At 53.3% G+C, this 23496-nt stretch overlaps 6 protein-coding genes across 6 annotated transcripts; 4 read left to right on the forward strand and 2 right to left on the reverse strand.

Moving 5' to 3' along the window:
* The first annotated feature begins 3780 nt into the window (after positions 1–3780).
* PHACADRAFT_175408 (uncharacterized protein) lies at positions 3781–6313 on the forward strand. The gene is made up of 9 exons (XM_007397582.1): positions 3781–3959; positions 4030–4406; positions 4510–4574; positions 4839–4970; positions 5041–5091; positions 5144–5225; positions 5275–5464; positions 5514–6048; positions 6105–6313. The coding sequence occupies exons 1-9, from the start codon at positions 3874–3876 to the stop codon at positions 6201–6203; spliced, it is 1617 nt and encodes a 538-aa protein (XP_007397644.1). The 5' UTR covers positions 3781–3873; the 3' UTR covers positions 6204–6313.
* Positions 6314–7014: 701 nt separating this feature from the next.
* PHACADRAFT_210693 (uncharacterized protein) lies at positions 7015–8629 on the forward strand. Its single transcript, XM_007397583.1, has 2 exons — positions 7015–8005; positions 8068–8629. The coding sequence occupies exons 1-2, from the start codon at positions 7150–7152 to the stop codon at positions 8541–8543; spliced, it is 1332 nt and encodes a 443-aa protein (XP_007397645.1). The 5' UTR covers positions 7015–7149; the 3' UTR covers positions 8544–8629.
* Positions 8630–9612: 983 nt separating this feature from the next.
* PHACADRAFT_259094 (uncharacterized protein) lies at positions 9613–13124 on the forward strand (the record flags this gene model as incomplete). The annotated part of the gene is made up of 8 exons (XM_007397584.1): positions 9613–9861; positions 9918–9988; positions 10050–10191; positions 10247–11433; positions 11482–11629; positions 11682–11935; positions 11987–12760; positions 12812–13124. 8 exons carry the CDS (start codon positions 9613–9615, stop codon positions 12975–12977), a joined length of 2991 nt encoding a protein of 996 aa, XP_007397646.1. The 3' UTR covers positions 12978–13124.
* Positions 13125–13637: 513 nt separating this feature from the next.
* Positions 13638–15168, reverse strand: PHACADRAFT_259097 (uncharacterized protein). Its single transcript, XM_007397585.1, has 2 exons — positions 14813–15168; positions 13638–14760 (listed from the first exon to the last, which is right to left on the reverse strand). The coding sequence occupies exons 1-2, from the start codon at positions 14971–14973 to the stop codon at positions 13854–13856; spliced, it is 1068 nt and encodes a 355-aa protein (XP_007397647.1). The 5' UTR covers positions 14974–15168; the 3' UTR covers positions 13638–13853.
* Positions 15169–15810: 642 nt separating this feature from the next.
* Positions 15811–17375, reverse strand: PHACADRAFT_185756 (uncharacterized protein). The gene has a single exon (XM_007397586.1). The coding sequence runs from the start codon at positions 17248–17250 to the stop codon at positions 16045–16047; it is 1206 nt and encodes a 401-aa protein (XP_007397648.1). The 5' UTR covers positions 17251–17375; the 3' UTR covers positions 15811–16044.
* Positions 17376–18118: 743 nt separating this feature from the next.
* PHACADRAFT_163299 (uncharacterized protein) lies at positions 18119–19375 on the forward strand (the record flags this gene model as incomplete). The annotated part of the gene is made up of 4 exons (XM_007397587.1): positions 18119–18121; positions 18460–18574; positions 18628–19186; positions 19243–19375. The coding sequence occupies 4 exons, from the start codon at positions 18119–18121 to the stop codon at positions 19373–19375; spliced, it is 810 nt and encodes a 269-aa protein (XP_007397649.1).
* Positions 19376–23496: the final 4121 nt, after the last annotated feature.

A 23496-nucleotide genomic window follows, 5' to 3' on the forward strand; every position in this document is an offset into this window, starting at 1 on the left:
CAGCAAGCTTTACTGGTCAACAACAGCTTGTATGCAGCTAAGCGGAATTACTCTACTGTCATTTATAGGTGTATATAAACACACTACATTATCTCCACCAAGTTTGTTTTGCTGAAACAGCTAGATCAACACCTGATTGTGCAGTTGTGTGCAGACAGTTCATGCCCGATTGTGCCACTGTGCACAATCGGGTATAATGCCTGCAGAAAGAGTTTATGCCCGATTGTGCCACTGTGCACAATCGGGTATAAGTACTGTACCTATCCAATGTAGATTAAATGTCTCAAGCATGCAAAGAGCTCATGCCCGATTGTGCCACTGTGCATAATCGGGTATATCAGTGTTAATGTTCCTGTGTTATTATCATCCAGCTTCATTACCTTTTCCTATTTCCAAGTTGTGCATGCCATAAGGCATCCTCTAACCCAGAAAGGACCTCTGTTTAGAGGGTATAATAGATGCGTAAGCGCCTGACGGCGTCTGAAGTACGACCACGTGATCGTGGTAGGAAAGCGTCTAAATCACGTGACCCAGAACAAGCGCCGACCGAGGCGCTTATCGTCGCGGCGGCTATCGGGCGCATCTGATGCGCCTGATGGCGGCGGGCAGTGATGGCGGATCATCCCGCCCCACGAATGTTGGGCCGACGTTGGTGATGCGCCTTACGGCCATCAGCAGGCGGTCTCCCGACGGTCTGGATTCACCACGTGACTATGACGTCATAACTACGTCATCTTTTGACCACGCTAACCGGTCTTAAGTCGCATCAAAAGTGGTCCTGCTGACCATCCCCATATAGTATGCCCGAGCCTCTTACAAGGTTAGAATGACTCCGTCCACCGATTTTGCCGAGGGCCGGCCAATCACAACGCGGATAGTCATAATGCCCATTACGCACCCGTCCGACGGCTTCGGCTTCAGCACGTGGTGTCCATAGTACTGCCCCTCCCCGGGGTCCCATGGCGCAAGGTATAAGTATTTCCTGGAATGTGCTGATGAGTGTCACTACAAAAGCATCTGGAGTACCTCACAGTACTCGGACCTTCGCATTCTAGTTTCACCTCAGCAACGTCACCTCGCCTCGCTTCGCTCGGCTCGGCTCCCCCCAACTCTAAACCCGTAAAGACCAGCTCAAGGCTAGAGATCTTATTTCAGAGATTATTCTGCAGCCTTATATATCTTACAGAATAAGCACTATACAGTATTACCTAAGCACACACTAACCTACTTCAAGGTTCTACCTAGGAGCTGAGTCAGAGCCTGACAAAGCTTGATTCATATGAAAACCAAGTCTAAACCAGATCTAGTGTGGGCTGGATCAGTACAAGGGTTGGAAAGTGAAGATAGAGGAAAGTGATATGAATAGGAGATGTAGAGACAGAGGTAAAAGAGTGAAAATAGATAAAAATAGGTGGAAATAGAGGTTGATTCATAACACTGTACATGTGGAGAATTTACATAGGCTATTCTACAGTTGTTGGGTGGTTTGAGTTCCAAAGTCTTTTAAGCCAGGCTTTTAAGACTTGTAGACTGTGATTCACATTTTATATATTATTAGATATAAAGTTAGCATTTGTTGTTGTTAAATACTAACATTGTATTAACACTAATTGTGATTTATAAGCAGAAAATTTATGCTAAAGTTAAGCAAATGGCAAAAAGTAGTTTTGTAATATGGCCAAGAATGAAGAAATTGTACCTGCCAAGCACTTGTGCTGCGGCCCACATAGCCCTAGTAAGAGTACAAAGTGGGAAGGCAATAATGAGGGCTAGATTCTGGCTATCTGAAACTAGTCAGCGCTCAAACCTGAGTAGGTGGCAACTCACTGGTAAGAGTGCAAAGCCAAGAGGTATTAGTGAGGGCTAGATTCTGGCTGCCTTAAACTAGTTATATATATATACTTTGCCTAGTGCATCAATAGTTGATAGCCGGCCTAGTTAATAGTTTCAGCACAGGTGTGTTAGATTTTTGGATCATGTTTCAAGCTTGTGTTCGCTGGCACCTTGTGCACACATCATCTACTTGTATTTATCTTATATTGTGCCCACATTCATACCTGAGACATTTATAGTGTAGATGAATATCCACCGAATAGACTGCAAATGCTTGCGCATTTGCTCCTTTCGACAATGTAGCCCACGACGGCAGCCTGCATTTTCAACAAGGTATACCTGCCACGGGCAAGTTCACTTGTACTAAAAAAAAATTAAATGAGGCGGTCGGGGCATTGAGCCTCCCATAATTCATGATTGTACCTGCGACTCGCACCTTCGCAGTCCCCGTGAACCGTCGTTGCCGGCACATGGTTGTGCGCGAACAACGACAGCCGCCACTGTCAAGGTGCTTTTACTCGCGCCGTGTTGTACCACCTCTGCGCGTGGCCGTGCCTGCTGGCAATATATGTTCTGCCCGGCTGTCCTCTGGGGCGTCGCCGGCGACATGCGATTGTGCACGCTAGCTGGATGCCGTTTGATCGCCCCTCTTTCCCTGCTATTTTGCGCAGCCCCCGAGAGCCGTTACCTGTGGAGCGCGGTTGCGCTTGCACGGCGGTTTGTGCAGAAGCAATCTATCATCTCTTCAGTAGCTGTAATATCATCTTAGAGTTCCTTGTTATCTGCGTGACGCCGTAGGCTGCTGTTCGCCCTGCGTGTAGTAGTGCTGCGTGTTGAATGCGCAGCGATAGGCCGTGGGCTGGGCATAGAGTTCCGACGAGTTGGGGCGGCCAGTTGCAGTACTTCTGCCCCGCAGCTCGCCTTGACCGCCTTGCGCAGCCCCCGAGGGCCGTCATTGGTGGCACACGGCCGTGCGGGCCTAGCAGCATTCGAGTGTGTTGTTGCTAGCACGTCTTGTGGCAGTTGCTGCGCTCGGTGTTTTTGTGTATCGCCGTGCCGCATCCCCTGGCGTGTTTGTGCAGGAGTGTGGCAGACGCGGCAGTCTTGACGCGTCGTTGTGTTGTGCGCAGTTGAACGCCGTCAACACCCGACACTGGCGCACAATCGTGCACGCGCGTCCAAGCTGTCGTCGCGCTGTCGTCGCGCTGTTCGGCTTTGGCGGCGCGTTGTAGTCGTCGTGATCAGCTATAGCATCTGCAGGCAGCTCCCGCGCTACGCGAGACGACGAGCTCTGGCTGCAGGGCCGCGAAACGAGTCTAGAATAATAAAAAGTCTGGTATGCGATCGAAAAGGGGGGACGTACTTTAGCTTAAGGCAGCTGGTGCCTCCGCGCCGAGTTTGTCGACCCCTGGCCTCATCCGCCCCGGCTCTCCCCGCCCTTCTGCCCACTCTCTAACCCTCATCCCGCATCTCCCATCTCTCCCTGCGGTTGCTGGCTGATTTCGGTGGGCTGTTCAAGACGGGGGGAACGGGATGGCAGCGGTGATGGAGAGAAACAGAGTTGACGCATTGTGCCTAGGCGCTGGCCCGTCGTCGCGATCTCGCGCAGCAATTCGAGTCTCAACGCGACGTTGGACCCAGTGCGAACTTCGAATGAGAGATTTGTGCAGAAGCGGTCTATCATCTCTTCAGTAGCTGTAATCTCATCTTAGAGTTCCTTGAATTAGCGGTTCAAGACGTTTTCAAGGTTCGCACATTGCAAGGTGGTTCAGAAATTTCTGACAAGAGCTTGTCGAGCAGCCTGCTGGCGAGTCTAGCAAGCGTCCAGTCCAGCCTATATACGGAATTATCAGCTCGTAGACCTCCCCCTCTCCTGGTCAGGCGTGACAGGGCCAGTCGCGGCTCACGTGCATGGCGTCACGACACGGCAACACGTGCACGCGCCACGCCCTTCCTTTATCCGCGCACCCACCCCCCGCGCGCCCCGCTACAAAGGCAATATTCCAGGTTACACCAGAAAGAAGTACGCACGACGAAACAATGTCGGAGAAGAAGCAGAGCGAGGTTTTCCCCCTGGTCAAAGGCTATGAACTGTTTACCGAGATCGGCGGCGGCGGTTTCAGCGTGTGCGTCACCCATCCTTAGTCCTGTTGCACTTCTCATACGTGCATGTATTCAACGGCCAATGATTCATAGTGTCTACCGTGCCGTAAACTTTAATACCTCTGCCGCCGCCGCGTGTAAGGTCGTATCCCTCGCTCCCGACACACCGAAGAAAGCTCGCGATGCCCTCAATAAAGAAATCGCCGTTCACCTCTCACTGAAGCACGCTAATGTTCTCGAGTTCATCGACTACATTATTATTGAGCCACTATTACCCAAATCCTCGTCGCAAGAGAAGGGGAGCGCAAGCAGGAAAAGGAAGCGAGACGAAGTACGAAGGGAAGATAAGGACGATGAAGTCAAGACGGAGGAGCGAGAATACGGAAATGACGACGGACAGCCGAAGTATCATCCAGGATATTACATGTTGCTCGAGATTGCGGGCGGTGGCGACCTGTTCGATAAGATAGGTGCGTACTATGTTTCTTGCTGAAATGCCCCGCTAACTGTTCTCCTCGCTCTACCGCTATCTCATGCAACTTCTACTTCTGGGTACGTGCACGCTGAATACAGAGCCAGACAAGGGCGTTGGTATAGATGTCGCCCAGCATTACTTTCGACAGCTCGCAGCAGGCGTGGTAAGCCTTCTATTTTCTTTCGCGTGCAACTTTGCATTTCTCTCCATCATCGCACATCCATCTCATCTATTCATGCTTCTGATGCACACTTCCATATAAATATCGCAAACACAACACTAGTATGCATTGGACTGCTACCAGAGAGCTGTTCGCTCGTTTGAACTGGTACCATGGCGGGCTATGCACGACGTTCTCGCACTATGACCCTGCTCTTTCTTCATGCCGCCCTCTGACTCCTTCTATCTTACTGATCGCATAGTACAGGAGTACATTCACGAGCGAGGTGTTTGTCACCGCGATCTCAAACCCGAAAATCTGCTGCTTGATAGTGGCGGAGTCCTCAAGATCACAGACTTCGGGCTCTGCTCAGTATTCAAGATTACAGATGCAAAGACGGTACACACACACCCTTCTCTCTCCTTCGCAGGCGCAAAGCACTGAAATTTTGCTGCAGAGCAAGCCCAAGACGAGGCTGCTCAGCGAACGCTGTGGCAGCAAACCGTACATCGCACCCGAAGTACATCTTGTGCTAGTCTTCTGCTGCCCCTTCCGCTAACAAAATGAAATAGCTTGTAGGCACTGCGCCGTACGAGGCCGAACCAGTCGACATCTGGGGGCTTGGTATCATCCTGTATACGCTGCTTAGCGGCAGTGCGTGCTCATTCGCTTAGAGAAGGACGCCCGCTGACATTAACGCCAGACACGCCATGGGACCAGGCAGATAATAACGCGCCCGAGTATGTTGCCTACTTGGAGGGCTCTGTGTTCAACCATGCGCCGTGGAGCACATTCGACCGCGACGCGCTAAGTCTCATCACGGGCATGCTTACACCAGATCCTGCGCAGCGGATGAGGCTGCAAGACATTTTCCACCACAAGTGGATGATGCGGTACGTCTCATATCGCGGCTCTCGACGGCGGCTGACTCTTCTTCTTCAGGGAGAACGAGCTGACCCGCAGGGGGGCTGTGTCTGTTGCGGAAGCGCTAACACAGAGCCTACGGAGCACGGGTGACCTTGACATCGCGACCCCGCCGTCACTTACCTCGCTGATGTTGAACCGGACTGATCGTGACGGCGATCAGATCATGCTTACGGCGGCACATTACAGTCAGTTCACACAGACCTTGTTACTCTTCTCGCAGACATCATCCGGGCAGCGTTACACGCCGGGTTGGACAAGATTCTACTCATCTCTGCCGCCCGAGGAGCTGAAGGATATCGTTGTGAAGACTCTTGAAAAGGAAGGCACCAAATACCGTGTGCTTGCGCCGAAGCTCGTGCCGCGCGCAGGCGAGGAGGTCCTCGACGACACCGGGGAGGGCGAGGACAGAAAGGGTGATATGATCACAAGGCACCGCATACGCATCGGCGGATTCGATCGCCGGAAGTTGATGTACCGCGGCACAATCGAGATAGAGGAGTTTGAGCACGGCGAATCCAAGGGTGCATTTTGTGTCATGAACCGTGAGAAGGCGAGCGCTTTCTTCTCGATGCCTGTTGGGGCGGTGTGCTGACGAGTTGTGGATAGGGCAACCCAATTTCATGGCGTCAGCTCTGGAAGGGCCTCATCATGAGTCCGCTCGTTGAGCCTCACGTCCTGCGCAAGCGTGCGCCGGCGTCATCATGAAGGTAGGCGTACTTAGATCGACGGAAGTGTAATTATGTAAATCAATGTTGCGTATGTACCACCTAGTTGTATCTGGGTATCTGTGCTTATTACACTTCGGGTAACTTGCTGGTATCTGCAGCCGTGAGATATGTTGGACACAGCAATATCCGTGTTAATCTTCACCCGCGAGGCCCGTGGTTTCCTTCTATTGTCCAAATGTGCTTGACCGGATGCAGTCCGCTTGGAGCTCCAGAGTGTCCAGAACACAACCGCTGCGATGCGAACCCAGATACTGTAGGCGAGCATACAGTAGTAACGCCATACATCGTACGCCATTAGAACCGTCTACCATCTATCTTGATGTCACGCATCATAAACAATCGGCTGCTATGTGGTTTTTACACAGGCTATCGATTGCGCGTGGCGCTACCGTCAGATGATAGCAATATATTGTATTTGCTTGGTGGGCCCCATGTTACACACTACTTACTGTACCTGTACGACCAGTCCGGCGGCGGGTGTGACACGTGACAGCCGACCACCAGACCGGCGGAGCGGCGAGTTTGGTGGTGACCTGTGACACCGGTCACGAATCTGGCGGCGGCCAAGGTATGACCCTACAGAGCAGCAACAAATACCAGGACAATGTTAGCACCCCGTAAGGCGCGCGCAGGCTTTTCTCTCGTACATCTTGCGCCGCAGACGCGAAAATCTCAAATTTTGATTTTAGCAGAAATAAATGTGAAAAGCGGCGGCATTCCCTGTGACGATGTGACCGCCGCTCTCGAGAGTGGCGAGGGCTATGTGACGCGTGACGCACCGGACTGGTCGTACAGGTACAGTATTTGTTGTTCTCCATACACCGTCGCGATTCGTCCTCAGTTACTACCGTACAGTCGTCCACAGTAAGACTGTTCTCTTCTACCACCTCCTTGTACGCCTTGCATGCCTTTTGCTGCAGATCATGCCACCTTCAAAGGCCACAGAGATCCCCGAGGAGCTCTTCGAGCACATACTCTGGCATGCAGGCGACTGCGGTGGAGAATTTCCCCTCCAGTGGGTCGCAAAGGCACATGTCTCCGCTTGCGCTTCTGTCTGTCGATGTTGGGCCCGTCAAGCTCGCCGCGAGCTCTTTTGCTACGTCACCCTACGCACCTTAAACGATGTCAACCACTTTCGCAACATGCTAAGCGCACCAGCCCTTCCTGGCCTCGAGCCGATTGCCGAGATCGTGGTGACACTCAACGCCGCACCTGACAACAGAGATGTTCCGTGGCTTCATTTAGTTTTTCTATTCATATTACCCACGCTCGGAAATGACATCGTCTTGATTGTGAACACACTCCCCTCAGAAAAGCGTCCTTGGCGCACACTTCATCCGTCACTACCGCGCTCACTACCAGGCTCGACAATGCCGCTCCACGAACTCAACATAATGGGCGTGCACTTTCCTAGTGGACGCGCGCTCGCTCGTCTTCTTTCATCATTACCGCACCTCGCCCTTCTCAACGCCGCCAACGTCACATTTGACACACAGCTCAGCTCCGAAAACCTCTTCACTCCGCCATTCGGCCTGGAGCTGTGTTCCATCATGTCGAACGACCATGCGCTATGTCTCGCATTTTTGCCGCGATTGCTCGCAAACCTCGCCCTCAGCGGACCCCCGGCTCGTATATGCGCAGGCCGTATTGCGAAGTACGTCCTGGAGGACGAGGACTCCGCGCACATACGCGAACTTTTTGAGCTGCTGGACACTGCATCCAACATCGAGGTGGAGCATAGATACGGTGTGCCGTTTGCGGGCGCACCGGCCATGAATAGTGCGTACTCGATGTGCTGACTCTGCTGTTATATCCATTTTCGATGCTCATATGGTAGCTAGTCCTCGTTCTTCGTGCTTACGGGAAAGAATCTGTCGAAGAATACACACGACGCGTGGCTCCTGACATCATGATGTATTTTAAGTCGAGTTTGGAATCGCGCGCCCTGTCGCTCGTGGATACTGCCGGGGTACTAGTACTCTCAACGCCACTACATGTGCACGGATTGCATGTCGACCTCACGGTGAGCACTGCGGACAGTGCGCATGACTTCTGTACGGAGTCGCTTTGGACACGTTTCTCGGAGATCGCACTCAAGTTTGCGCGCATTCAACATGTCGAGGTCCTGCGCAGCTGGAACATGTACGGCAACGATACGTCCGAGACTCTCGGTATTACCGATGCGGCGTTCAAGTCACTCATCGAGGCGAGGAAGTTCAGGTGTCGATACCTTGACCATGGGGGGCAGACGGTGCGACTGGAGGCAAAGATAGCTGTGCCAAAGAATGCATCTAACAATGGCATTGGAGCGGTGTAGTTGGGCTTACTCTTTCAGCCGCGTGTTGTGCACGCGTGCACGATAATTAACTCCTGTTGTTCGTACTTGTGCGTGGCGCGCGAAGGAATAGAGCCACAAACAGTGCTTGGAATGTTCCAAGCATCTGTGGAACTCCAGCGTGTACGAGAGATTTCATGAACGCGCGCGCAGAACTTGTATAAAGACCGTCTTTATGCAATGGCCGTTGGATATACTGTACTTTTACGACCGTACCGGATGGCCTTGTGACTGTGACACAAGTGCACCGAACCGGATGAGCGGATGGGTCCTTGGTGACCTGTGACATCCGCCGGCTAACGGACGACCGAGCGTGGCTACAGTATTTTATCCGGGTAGCATTGTTGGTATGATAATACATTCTACAGTACTACAGAGCGCCGCAGGCCTGAAAAAATGCGTCTTTTTCTTTGTGACAAATCTCGGATGTCACAACCGGATGGACCCCTCTGTGACGTGTGACAGAGGTGAAATAATGGACAGGATGAGGGCCCTGTGACGTGTGACATCCGCTACGGTCGTAAAACTACAGTATGCCGAGAACCAGATCTGTATGAGAGCGATCCTTAAATACAGCTACCGTCCATTTCAATGCTTTCAGAAACCTGGAGTATCCGTGAAAATAGCATTGCGTACTGAAATCCACGAAGCTCGAACGCGAGTGGTGAAGGACTCGCCAGAGAGTCGCCGCGCCAGACGCCGGCGGAACCAACTCGAGGAGCCCCGACACCCGCCATCAAATCCCGCCATCAAAGCCGCCGGGTGCTAATAAGTCGCTTCGTGCCTCTCTCGTCTTCGTCTACTTGCCAAATGTCCGCTCAGTTCTCCTGAGCACTGTCCCTCTTTTTTCTCAAAGTGCTGGCGATAATCTCTCTGTTTCCCCTGCACTGCTATTCGGCTCATTATTCAGAATTCATTAGCTTTGCCGACCTCGTGCCTTCCACGACCTCACGCTCTTTTTTCTCAGCTTCCTACCTCATTAGCCTCAACTTCAGGCTACAAGACAGCCTTGATCAGCTTGGAAACCTTTCGCCACTTTTCCCACTGCCGCATGCCTGTTACTCCTGGTACCAACTCGTCGTATCCACGCTCTGCATCAATCAGTCAAGATCCAGCGGATCCTGTCGATGCAAAACAAGATACTCCACCGACCCCTCAGGTGCAGGTGAATGGTAGGCCGGCCAATACCAGCATTAGCGTCCCATCGCCTCGACCTAGGTCCTCGTTTAGCAGCATTGCCCCCGCCAGCGATGGAACTGGATGGGGAGCCAATTTCTGGGTGACACTGGTCGATCCTCAGGTGCGTAGGTGCTCGTTATATGCATATACAAGCTCTGAGCGGTATTTTCTGCACAGACCGGTGTATCTTTCTTTGCATGTCCTGCCACTGGAGAGGTCAGCTGGGACCCGCCAGTAGGCAATTTCCTGTATGCTACCTCTTCTCTACTCATTGCTCCACCGCTTAGTTCTGATCTTATTCTTCCGTAGACTGCCGCCTAGTGAAGAAGGAGAATGGTGGGAGATGATGGACGAGGAGAGCGGGCTGCCGTACTACTACCACACGAAGAATGGGGAAACCGTTTGGGAAAGACCTGCACAGGCGTTTGTGATACCGTTGCGTGTGCTACAGGTACGTCACTGCTTTCTGTCAGCGCGTGAATGCGCCTAACTTTATCATCTCTTAGAACACAGCACTCAGCCGTAGGCTATCCTTGACGAACAGAAGCTCTAAAGTGGACCCCGACTTCCCCTCCAAAGCAGAAGGCACCGACAACAGGCCAGCATATCGCAGGTCTCGCTCGTACGCCATCGATATGGATTCCAGCGATGGTCCCTTGCAGGCTCAGACCGACTCGCGTACTCGTCCACGGTCTCACTCGACGTCCCGGCAGAATACAACACATTCACCCAACTCATCCCCCGCTCCTAGCCCCAGCTCCTCCAAAGCATCTAGACAATCCCTCAGACGCTCAGCGTCGAGCGACAGGTTTGGTACGCACGCTTCAGCCGTCTCACCACTGTCGTACGAACGTGGACACCCGCTTGCACCCATACCTGGTTCGCCGTACGCGACAGATGCCACGCCACCGCCAAGTCCGACAGCCAAGCGTAGGCAATCGCAAACGACTAGTCTCAAGCAGGAGAAGGACAAAGGCAAGACCCCTGCCACAGGAAACTTGTCAAAGAAGGACTCGCCGAAGCGTAAATATGCTGCGCCCGACGAAGAGCTAGTCCGCTCACGCTCGAGTAAATCGACCAGGTCAGCTCAATTCGTCAGCTACCATTCGCCCGCTCCACAGAGCCTCAATGCTGCTCTCGAAAAGATCGGGCTGAACTCTTCGCGGTCGTCCTCAACGTCGACCCAGTCGCGCAGCGACCCTCCAGCAGAGGCCGAGGGTTATCAGCCCAATGCACAGCATTTGGTTGCACCTGAGGAGCGTGTGCCGCGACAGTCAGTATCCTTGGGAAGAGCATCCGGTGCGAGTTATACCCAACCACGAGTGAGCACCGAGCCCGCGAGTGGATATGAGCACCCTAGCGGTACCATCATCACACCGAATTCGCCCACAAAGAGTAAGGAGCTCGTAGATCGCGCTCCGCTTACGCCTACGCAGTCGAACGGAAAGTTCGTAAACGGCAACGGCGTAAACGGGATGCCTCGTCTCGTCGGGAAGGAAATCAGCGCTCCTGTTTTCAACATTGAGGCGACTCTGAACATGACACCCGTTAAGATGCGCAATGCGGGCAAGCCTATTCTTGTCGAACGGCAGGATTCCGTGCGAGCTTCAATAAATCCCTCGAGTCGTCCCCTGCTGGACGAGGAGCTAGGGATGTACTTCTCGGCCAAAAGAAGGACGTCGCTGCACACTGGGTATTTCAGTTCGATCTGTCTTCGATGCTAAGGTTAATTGTACTATAGGACGTATCCCGCGCTCCCAGACGACCTCGCAAGCGACATACAACAATTTTCGGAGTCGCAGTTCGCAAAGCAATACTTCTCCACTCACCGTACCGGCTTCATCTTCCGGCGTAAAGTTCCTGTCGAGCAGATGATGAGCTGGCAAAAGGTGGGGTTCTACCATCGTCCAATGTCTATACATTATCTAACGATTGACGTAGTCTCCACTGGGATCGCCTCTCTTGCAGCTGAATAAGTACTTACACAGAGAAGCGATCAAGACGTTTAAGTCCATCCAGCGGATAATGGGTGACCGCGACCGGCCGTCCCACAATGGTTCGACTGCATCGCTTGTGACGTTGAACATATTGCTCGAGGAGGAGCGAGCATTGCTTGGAGATGGCATCAGCCATGGAGAGCTCCGTGACGAGATATACTGCCAAGTTATGAAGCAGCTGACTGGGAACCCGAACCTGTACGTCCACGCTGCCCTAATTTAGTATGTAATACTGACTGAACTGTTCAGGGAGAGCGTGTTCCGCGGATGGCAGCTGCTGTGCGTGCTACTAGTGACGTTCCCGCCCTCGAAGAATTTCGAGCCTTCTCTACGTTCGTTCATCAGCCAAGCAACACATCAAACAGAAAGCCGCGTTGATGTCATGGCGAAGTACTGCCTACGGCGATTGGAGTACGTTTCGCGCAAAGGTCCTCGGGGAAAACCGCCGACGCTCGCCGAAATCGAGACTGCCGCGGACGCTGCGTTTCATCCATCGATCTTCGGCGAGTCCCTCGATGCCATCTTTCGTCTGCAGGAACGCAACTACCCACGACAACAAGTGCCCATCATCCTGCCCTTCCTTGCAGATGGCATTCTTGCGCTGGGAGGGACCAAGTTCGAAGGTATCTTCCGCGTACCGGGCGACAGTGACCTCGTATCAGAGCTCAAACTGCGTATCGATAAGGGGTATTACACCCTCGATGGATTCGACGACCCACACGTGCTTGCGTCGCTCCTCAAGCTATGGCTGCGCGAGCTCGCAGACCCGCTCGTGCCAGACGAGATGTACAATGACTGCATTGCCGAGTCGCGCGATTCGTCCGCGTGCGTACGCATTGTGCACCGTCTGCCGACTATCAATCGCTACGTGGTACTGTTCGTGATCAGCTTCTTGCAGCTGTTCCTCGACGAGAAAGTGCAGAACGTCACGAAGATGACAGCACCGAACCTTGCGTTGGTCATGGCCCCAAACCTGCTGCGGTGCAACTCAGAATCGATGGCAGTCGTCTTTACCAACGCTCAGTGAGTTTTTTCTCTTCGATTCCTCCGGCGCAGGCCTTGACGCTTTCATAGGTACGAACAAGCTTTCGTGCACAACCTCTTGCTCCACCTCAAGTGCGACGAAGCCGATCGTGACTACATCCCAACACACGGACGAGGTGCCATCCCGTCACCGCCACCACCCGCACAGCAGCGTAATGCAAAACCCTCCAAAGCGCGTGACCGTTCTAACTCATAGTGTCATCCGCCACTGGCCCTTACCACCCCTTTCGTTGATCTCCTTGTTCCTGCCTGATCTTCTTGGTGCTCTGGAACTTGCGAGCTGAGCGTCATTATTACCGCTATTCACCACCGACATGTTCTCGTCGACGGTTCGTACCTCGCCTTTATAGATACTTAATTGTTCCTGGACCTTAATTGCTCTCATGTTCTGCGCTTTTTACTGTGTTACACAAGACGACATCCGGTGTATCATATGTATGGTTGGGTGGTGTGGCGCAGCATATATATTCGAGGATTTAAAACTGATACTAGTCTCAGCTGCGGCTGTATTCCTTTTGGCAGTTTCTCACCTAATGCAGAGCTGGATACATGTTTGACAACAAGCCGAACCAACTTTAAGCTCGGTAGTCATATTTTGTACTCGTTAACTTATCAGAGGTGGCCGCAAGAGCACAGTGCTCGAGGAGATCTCGTGTCAGTCAGGTTGCATCGCTTCCGCCAGTACTTCTTCGGGTGCAGGCTCGGACTTTATCACACCTCATGGAGCAAGTCGTACGATATTACTTATCTAGCGTTGCGCAGGCTTACTGTCGTTTTTGTCACGCGAATGAACGCGCCTTTGAGTTATCCAGTAGTACAGCTATATTTACCATGATCATGAAAATCGCCGATGCTGTAAATATGTAAGCGTGCCTTTTGTGACTGCAATTGAAATGCTAGGTACATGTTTCGGTATGCTTAAGCTTTGGTCTCTACCTCTCGTTATAAAATATGTTCAAAATAAATCTTTACAACCTAGACACCACGGTACGTGCGACTACGACAAGTTCTCTAGGACTTATACGCTCAATCATAAACGAGGGACATGCCAGGAGTCATTAAGCTTAACCTGCTATTGAACCTCTCGTAGCTTGTGCACAACCTGGCCAATACTCCCCATAGTCCACGCGCCGCCCCAACCTTGTCTACGCTCGCTTCTAATCGTCCTTGGGGTCTTTGGGATCCCCTCTCCCTCCTTTACAGGGCTCTTCACCCAATACGGTGCTTGCGGAGATCGGAGTGGCGACTGTCCTTTGACGGTGACTAGGGAGGCGTATGCACTCGGCTGCGGGACTACAACCACTGCCTTTGGAGCAATTAGCGAAGGAGGAAGCGGCGATTTGACTTCTAGAAGTGCAGATGGAGGCGGAGGCGATGGTAGCGGGGCGTCAGGCGCGGGGAAGCGCGGCGCGAGGCGCGCGGGACGCGTGCCGAACCGCCGACGGAACTCGGCCATACGCCGTGCGTCGCTTTTGACGATCGCGCCGCGGCGCCGGACGGGCTGAAGAAAGAATTCTGAGTCTTTACGCATAGGGCCAAGCCGCATCGCGTGGGTCTTTTCGGCCGTCGCTACACGCCCTGCAGCGGGGCCGTGCACAACATCGGAGGTAATCGCGATGCCACTTTGCATATCGCCGAGTGAGCGACTGCGACGGAGGGTATTGCGTCTCCGGCGGGGCTGCGCGGGCATGTCTGGCGCGGTGAATGGGGCCCAAGGCTCGCCATCGCAAGTCGTGGGGGACTTGACTTTGACGAGTTGTGCGTCGTCAAAGCCGCGCACGCGGTAGAGGTCGAGGAAAGTGGAGACGTGCTCGGCTTCGGCGGTGACCTGGTCAAGGGAGGGGTAGACGATCTCGGCAGGCCTGCTCGAGGCAAGGCAGTGGGTAAGTTTCTCCACGCGCTGGCGCGGGCTCTGTATGAGGGGCGAGCAAAGTGCGAAGAAGGGCGAGGGCGATGTGGCGGTTGGCGGCGGGGTTGGTCTGGCAAGCTGTTCAGGACGTGCTGATGCGCGCTAGCGGGATGCGTACGTACCTTCCGCTGACCTGGAGGAAAGCGCCGCCCTTCAGAGGCGACTGTGGTGACATGCCAGACAGTCTATGGGCCTGCGAGAGCTGGAGAGCCCGAGGCACATTCTGGCAGCGGGCAGCACGGGAAGTCGAAGCGGTAGTCCTGTTGAACATCCTCTCAATCATTGTTCGTTGGATGTGTCGTAAACTTGGACGTCGAGGCGTGAAAAGGGAGCAAAAAGGGTCGGAAGATAGAAAACGAACGTCAAATGGACCAGCCACTTGTGATATTAAAGGCTAAGTAAAGTAACGGGAAGTCGTAGAACGTAGTCGTGGGTCAACCAGGACGGGGAGGAAAGAGGAAAAGGTAGTGAAGACGCGCTGCTCCTTATACAAATATCACGATGAGACAAGCGGCGGTGCCTCGACCACGGTGTTTGCGCTGAAACACCATTGAAATCAAGACCACACTGCCTTCGGCGTCGCAAAGTCGGGACGATCACATCCGAGCCGAACCGGAATTACCATGATGGCGCATCAATCCCGCCGTATTGCTTCATTAGTAGTGGCGCAATAGCTACAGCGCTTGAGTGTGGGCGCTGAGATATTGAGCAAACTGATAATAAATCCTGAAGAAACGTGTCTAGGCTGTTTAGCCGGCTAGGACACTACCGCAACTACGTAGTATTTTATCGGTGAGCTGAGGGCGATTGGGGTGCAGCGCAGAAAACATGCAAATAGACGCTATCAGATAAGTAACCTGAGTATATCGAGATGCCCAGATATCAGCGCCCAGTAGTCCCTAAAACATAATGGCGGAGCGTGAGCATATCGAGGGAACAAATAACAGAATCATCGCCATGCAGCTAATTCTCTATAATATTATATTCGTTGACATATCGTCCTTCAAGTTCACCCTATAATCATCAGTCCGCATCGCGCGCCGGCACGATTATGTGTGCAGGTGCACTGTGTCCATGGCCATGTCAGAAAATAGCACCTGATTTCTCCTACATTTGTGAGCGGAAGCAAGAAATGCATCATGATGCAACACATACTCGAATAGACGGTGTTTCTCCAGATCAAGAAGGCGCGGCCTTGGCATACACACTCGACTCTCTCGCTCTAGGCAACCACCGCGTCCCATTCATCCGCACAGCGACTGTCTTGTCTGACCAGGTGTCCTCAAGCTAGCGGCTCCGCAGCCTACCCATGTCAATGAGTGGCTGGAACGCCCGGTCGGTCACGCCTAGACTTTCATCGCGCATGGCTGCAGGTCGGAGAAGCTCTACGTATTGGGAGATGGTGGAGCCGAAGGGTAGTGTCCGCAAACGAGGCCCACATTCCTTCGTTCAGAACCTCGCCCGCGAAGGCCGGCAAGTCCTCCATGTAGCTGACGTGTATCGCGTCGATATGCAGGACGGCTGGCCCATGAACAGTCAGTGAATCATCCAGCGTGAGGTGGACGAATACCTCGGGTCCGAGCCGTTGGCAACTAAGCTGTGATGCGCAGAAGAACTGCAGGTCTGCCATATATTGAGCATCATCGCATCTAGAGGTCAAGAAACACGCACGGGTCCGCTCTGGACCATCGTCATAGAGACTATCGTGGATACGTCCGACGGTGCGCCTGCACTCAACCGACGGCACTACCCACTCATGTGCGGAACGCGACCCTTCGAGGATGCTGAGCAGATCTAGCAACGTTCGGTGGTCTTCGACGTCTAGGAGGTATTTTGGAAGGCGCTCCCGACGGCCCTTGGTCGCTGGATGTGCGCATCTGATGCTCGCAACCAACAATGGTAAGAAATAGGTAGCGAGGAGACTGTCAGACACCACCCCACTGAGCCTCCACCCGAATGGAGCAGCGAAAAAGTCGTTCGTCGTCGGTTCTGTATCCCATGTGATATCGATGAGGTCCACGGCGCACAGGGACGGGATGGGTGCGAGCAGACGAAAGAGCGTGCGGCCATTTGGGAAGTGCATCGAATTAAAGTGTAGTCTGAAAATTTGCGACGTGGAACCGGGTAGCGTGCGTGGGAGGCTTGGATGTAAGGTGCGCCACTGCTCAGCTGGCGAGCGGTTGCCCAACTGGACGACGGCGAGAGTGAAGTACTGGCAATTTCGCAGCCTCGATTTAATGACTGATGCCGCTAAATGAATCCATGGTCTACAACCACCGTTGACCACCGCTCTAAAAGATAAGACGAGCTCGGCGATGGGCTCCAGGCCCGTAGGAGTGGGCGCTGCCAAGAACGTCTGCAGACGCTGGAGATCATCTGGAGAGCGCAGGACGAGCTCGCAGAAGAGCCTGCGCCGGGATAGGCGAGCCCAATAGCGAGACACCTGTCCAAAGAGCGATATCGCAGTCTTCGTTTCACGACAAAGCGGGAGTGCAAAGCCGTAGTTGCAAGCGTGCCATAGGATGTGCTCGAAGAGTTCCTCGGGAACGTTGGCAGCCATTGAGAACGTAAGTCAAAGAGGACGACGTTGAGAGAAAGGCCCGAGAGGGAGGTCGAATCGGTTATAAAAGCCGTCCCCGTATCTCAGCACAGCCAAGCGAGCGTGTCAACCAAGTAGATTGATGCCCTGCAACCGGGCTCGCGCCTGGCAGCTGAGCATCGCCTTCCCTAGGACCAGCATAGCCCTTTAAGATATTGGCTGTGGCATTCTTGTCACATGAGAGCGAATTCTATGGATGCTATGAATACAGTCACCTGGCACTAGTAGTACTGTGAGTACTGTATCGATCACGGAATACAAAGCGACGTACTACTGTACTTTTGCACAAGGTGGTAAGTGCAGTTTTTTCTTAAGGAAACCTGGACAAAAGCGGTTAAATAAAGCCCAAATCTTTCTCCGTCGTGCGCCGAGGCAAATCAAGAAGAAAACTGGTGCAAAACAGACCAAAACAGGCCAAAATGCAGTAAAACTGGTGGAAAGCTAAGTTTTACCTTCGGTGTTTCTCAGGTAAAAACCGGAAAAACTCAGGTCCTTGTCGAATCAGTTATTAATCAATCTTGCGAGGGAAAAAACTGCGCTTACCACCCAGTGTGATGTCTTTTTGAACTGAAAGGATACCTGATTAGGCCCAAAACGCACCGTTCCGGGCCTAATCAGGTATCCTTTTAGTTCAAAAAGACATCAAAAGTAAAGGTTTTATGGCAACTTGAATTGTCGAAGGCAAGTTAGGGAACTACTCGATGCCCACATTGGGCCCTGGTACGACTTCGATATTCAGAGTCACGTGGCCACTTGGATAGGCGCCGGTCATTGATTCGGTTCGTTTTTCAGCACTACCAACGTCCTCAAGCCTCAAGACTCCAACAAAATGGTGAGTACAACTGCAGGTCGTCAGCATAGAAGTGGAAAGGAGCTCGGAATTCACGGGTGTCTGGCCGAATGGTGGGCTACGAGGGTGGATGGTATGTTGCGTGTTCGGATGACTCTCTGAAGGCTGCTAACCCTCTCGCTTCCAGAAAGGCTTACAGACACCTGTTTCAAGCGAAAACATGGACACGCATGCTGAGCTCTTTGAGCGATGAGGCGTGGTGTGGATGCTGGGCTTGCACTCGCTTATCTTGATGAGCTGAGTGCGAGCGGTAGAGCTCCGAGTACACCGACGGCGTTACTGCCGTCAAGCATATTGCTGATACTCGTCTCAATGACCAGCCGAAGGCCAACACTAAGACCGGAAAGAAGCCCGCTGCTGCCCCCTTCGCCAGCAAGGCCGGCAAGACTCAGAAGAATCCCCTCTTCGAGTCTCGCCCAAAGAACTTCGGCATTGGTCAGAATCAGCACTATATACACAAGTAATCGCGAGTCTCATTATCTCTTTAGGCCAGGATATTCAGCCCAAGACCGACTTGACCCGCTTCGTCAAGTGGCCTGAATACGTCCGTCTCCAGCGGCAGAAGGTCATCCTCAATCAGCGCCTCAAAGTGCCTCCTGCTATCGCGCAGTTTTCTCATACTCTGGACAAGAACACTGCTACTCAGCTATTCAAGCTTCTTAACAAGTATCGGCCTGAGACTAAGCAGGAGAAGAAGGCTCGCCTCGACGCTCTCGCCAAAGCTACCGCCGAAGAGAAGGAGGCGCAGGCCAAGGACTCCAAGAAGCCATTGTTCGTTAAGTACGGCTTGAACCACTGCGTTGCCCTCATCGAGGCCAAGAAGGCGTCTCTCGTTGTAATCGCCCACGACGTCGACCCCATCGAGCTCGTTATCTTCCTCCCCGCCCTCTGCCGCAAGATGGGCGTTCCCTATGTCATCGTCAAGGGCAAGGCTCGTCTTGGTACCGTCGTTCACAAGAAGACCGCTGCTGTTGTTACGCTCCAGGATGTTCGCTCTGACGATCAGCGCGAGCTGGCCACCCTCGTTTCCGCCGCTAAGGCCAACTTGTGCGTAACGCTCGCTAGTTCGTGCTGCGATTCATTCTTTACTATTGGCTGTGCAGCTCGGACAAATACGAGGAGCACCGCCGCCAGTGGGGCGGAGGTATCCGTGGCAACAAGTCCGCTCAGATGCTCCGCAAGCGTGCGAAGGCTGCCGGCCACACCCTTTCTGCCGCCAACGCTGCCAAGCTTTAAGCGTCTCGCTCAGTCTGAAAGGTCTAAGGTTCGTTGGGGATGGTCATCTTGTGGATGTGACGGAAAAGGCGTGTCTATCGGGCCCAGACGCATAGGCTTAGCATTGTACATAAGTTCAGGTGTCGTGCTGTATGCTATGCACTCGTATGCTATCGCACATCTACCCTCTCGTGTACCCATAGTTATGCTGGTCTGCTTGCGACTCTCGATGTGATTTCCGAGAACGAGGGCACGCGCGCACATGTAACAACGGTTTGTCTTAGACTAAGTCGTACGCGCGCTACAATGTTGCCATGCGGGAACCTTCTTTCGCCGAATACTCGGATTGTTGGCAAGGCTCTGTTATGTCGGTGGTATGACAGCTTGCCCCTCAGCTCTTGTCTTCATCAGCTAAGAGGATTTTAGCTGTGGCTAGAACTTGATTCGCCTGTGTACCGCAAGTACCCTCGTACGTAGGTAGAGGACGCATTTCGGGCGAGCCCACGGTGGAGACCAGCGATTACACGTCTCGTTATCACGCCTTATCGCGCATGGTGCAGCACAATCGGAATGTTGCATGGTGTTCATGAACCGTGACGTGCTTGGCACGCTCTTCTCATGTGCGCCGAGCGCGAGAGCTCGGAACGATAATCGCACTCGGGCCATGATACGTACCCGCGAGCCTCACAGCTTGCGGCGATAACGGCCAGCGACGGCATGTAGAAAACGAGGGGCATATATGTATAGAAGAAGGATAGCTTCGACAACAGACTGTGTGAATGGTAGAGCAGTACCTAGTCAGGCCAGGCACCCAATGGCAGACGTCCTCTGTTGACGATCGTTCCCGGGCTCCTGTTACCGTGGTCCGTAAAGGCCAGGATCAGAAATCCTGTCAGAGAGACCAAGGAACAGGACACACCAGAAGCATGCGTGACACGAGGTGTCAGGGCGATCTTGGGTACGTCACCTGCATAGCACAAGGGGTACAACAATTAGATACAGTCAAACAAGTGACCGGGAATGGCGATAAGGAGTACCAGGCAGGGACAGACGCATCTGTGGCGAAGCGTCGACAGATGCACCGGCAGAGGTACGCGCGAACAAACACCGGCGACGCGGAAGCTCTTGTGGCTTCGGGCAGTGTCAAATTCTCCACATCGCGGTGGCAAACGGATGACGAGCGGGGTACAGCGGCTAAGGGAAATGGGGGAGGTATCGGATGCCGTGGCGCGGGCTTGATGTCTCCCCACGGCGAGCGGGTCCCACCAATCCTTGCGGCCGCCACGACACGGCGGCTGGCGACTGCTCGAGTGAGACAGGCCACCATGGCTGCCGAGTGGTGGCACCGGAAGTCAGGGTGCGGCTCGCGCGCTGTAGGGAGCGTTGTCTGAAGGACAGCGCGGGGCGCGTGCTGGTACCCCCATATACCTACCAGCGCTGGAATAGTGACATGAAGTGAAAGGGCCCACCAGGGACAACGGTTGCGTACGGTATCCGCTAGGGGGAGCACGAAGTGGGAGGAAGGTTGGTACTGAAGAGGATACGGTATGATAAACGATCCACTAGATCGTCCTAGCTTTATAGTTTCCTAGGCGGCAACTAGAAGCGACCCCACTCCATGAGGTATCCGCTATTCTACCAATGGGGACCTACGTGAGTGGAAGAACATCAGACCAATTCGGCGAGAGGCCCGTGATACCGCAAGTAATAAGCTGAAGTGACTTTGATCGTAGCCCTCACGGAAAGCGAGGGCTGTGCTCGTGACACTCATAAGCGAGCTTCGTCTGTAATTGCGCAGTGTGGTGATAGATGACGAGCACAGCGTACTGCGCCGGTGGAGAATATTGAAGGATGCCCAGGAATCAAAGCCTACGAGGAATGTTACTCGCTCGATTGAGATAAGAGGTCCCTGCGGGGAGTCATTTGACAGCTGTCTGCATTAAATGAAACGGTCTGGGGCTCTGAGTCAGCAGATTGTGCGGGTCGGCGAAGTTCAGCGTGCCACAACGGTCGCATGAACCTGAGGGCACATACCCAAGATAGACTAGCTGTCCGAGCGGGAGGACCCTGGGAGCCTGATAGCACCCTCGGAACAAGTCAGGGAATTAATGATTGAACCCAACGAGTCATCATCTTGCCCACGCTGAAGTCAAAGTCTCTTTGAGGCCGGGTGCCCTGCTGACAAAAGTGGCAAGGCCGACGACTATCTAAACCCTAACCTCAGTGCTAACAGCTCTTACATCATGTGCGACTAGGTGGAGCACTGGTGAAGTTCGGCGGGACTAGGGAGCCCACAGCTTGCCAAAATCCTTTTCGTATTGACATCTGAATAACATGAAATCAGCCGATAGAGACATGTCTGGAAGCAGCGATAACTAACTGTACCGGGTGAAAGGCAAGTGTCGGAGAGAGAATCAAGTACATGTAGATTCTTCCGCCACCGCCTCCTGTATAAATGACACAAATCTTACATGGAAGAGGCTCACTGTGAGACTGTCGCTCGTTGCCCCACTTCGCCTAAGCGTCACGCGACTAGAGTTTACATTGACATGGGACCGTTTCGCAGGTCACTTCAGGGAGGCAGCTGAGGGAAGAACGAGCGCCGCATCCGGGTACAGGACCCCGACCGTAAGCTTGTAGAGGCCGAGGGGGAGTGATGTAATTGCGGGAGAATTTCGAGTAGCAGGAAGCGAGCGAAGCAGGTCAGACGTGCACAGAGTAAGCGAACCATTCAGCGGTGGCTCTGGCGTGGACAGCGATCACGCATACGTCGGTGGAGTGGCGGCTGCCGGCAAGCCGACGGTGTTTGACGCTGACAAGGGTGCAGGAGCGGGTGGAGCGTGCCAGCAGGGTCAGCATGTCGTATTGACCGGGCACAATACGAAGTTGGAAACGGCAGACGGCGAAAAGGGAAGGAACAGCTGGGAGTTCGAAGGCTGCAGGAACACGGGGGTTACCAGAAGGCGTTGAACTTCCGGAAGGTCCTGGGCCAGCACCTGACTGCACGCACGCAGGGCCAGGGACTGGCGTCCCCTCGAGCGGGGTTCAGCATCTGCCGCAGCAACATTCCGGCTGCCAGTATGCTCTGTGATGCGGCGAGGCGCCTGCCGTGAGGCCTGGCGGCGGCGTCCCTATTCGACACATAAGATGGGGCTGTCAAGGTGCAGATTATTGTTGCCATGCATAGCGCCCCTCGAGCAATTATGAGTGGATTCGCGAACGCCGCGTTGCGTCAGACCCTGTAGCGCCGAACCTTATGGACTGCGGGTACGATCTTAGAGATTATCGCGCGTACCGTCCGTTTTTGACAGCTGAAAATACCATCTAGAGGGGCTACCCAAGCTTGAAAGCTTGTAATTAAGTTCGGGACCAATGCGCTGCTTCTCTCTCCGAGAAGTACGCAACCCTGTGGGATTTTGTCAGAAAATTTTCAATTGTGCTGTGAAGGGAAGGTCCTACATAATGAAGTGCGCAGGGTTGCGGCCCACGCGTGTCTAGAATGGCCGGTATGCCTGTCGTACGATAGCGAAAAGGTAGCCGCGCAGCAAGTCCGCGTTTGGTCGGGGATGGAACAGTAGAATCAAACTGTCCCAGAGCAACCTACCATGAGGCGTTGCATGCGGGAAAGGGCAACTTCTTAGTCCTCAATCACGCAGAAGATCATGCGCGTGATCTGGCTGCAGACGTCACCGGACGCTCATTCCTGGGCATCTCTTACGGCAACAAGCAGTAGCGCTGTAGGTTTGAGCATCGTGTCGGAACCGCCGGCAAAATACAAGACCAATTATTCACGTACGGGATATGCGAATGCTTCTTGTGAGAAGTTATTCGATAAGCGATGCTTTACAGAGATTTTGCGTAGATCGTCGTTTGCCATCTTGCAAGGCTAGCTATGTTACTTTAGTGCAGATAGACTAATTTCTACTCACCTATTCTCAATGCAATAACCAGTATTTGGAATTACGGCCGGCCAGGACTATACGTTGTATGCTTCTTGTCCTACCCGACCAGCAACGAGGTCGTCGCATGTGACAACGATTCTCCAGATCCGCTATTCCAGTCTAGTTCTAGAAGTATGCCTCTATCGGCAACAGATATCGCGACACCTACGTAGTAGATCTAGAAAATAACGGCACGGTGCC

The sequence above is a fragment of the Phanerochaete carnosa genome (genome assembly GCF_000300595.1).
Source record: "Phanerochaete carnosa HHB-10118-sp unplaced genomic scaffold PHACAscaffold_7, whole genome shotgun sequence".
In the NCBI taxonomy this organism is placed as follows: Eukaryota; Fungi; Basidiomycota; class Agaricomycetes; order Polyporales; family Phanerochaetaceae; genus Phanerochaete; species Phanerochaete carnosa.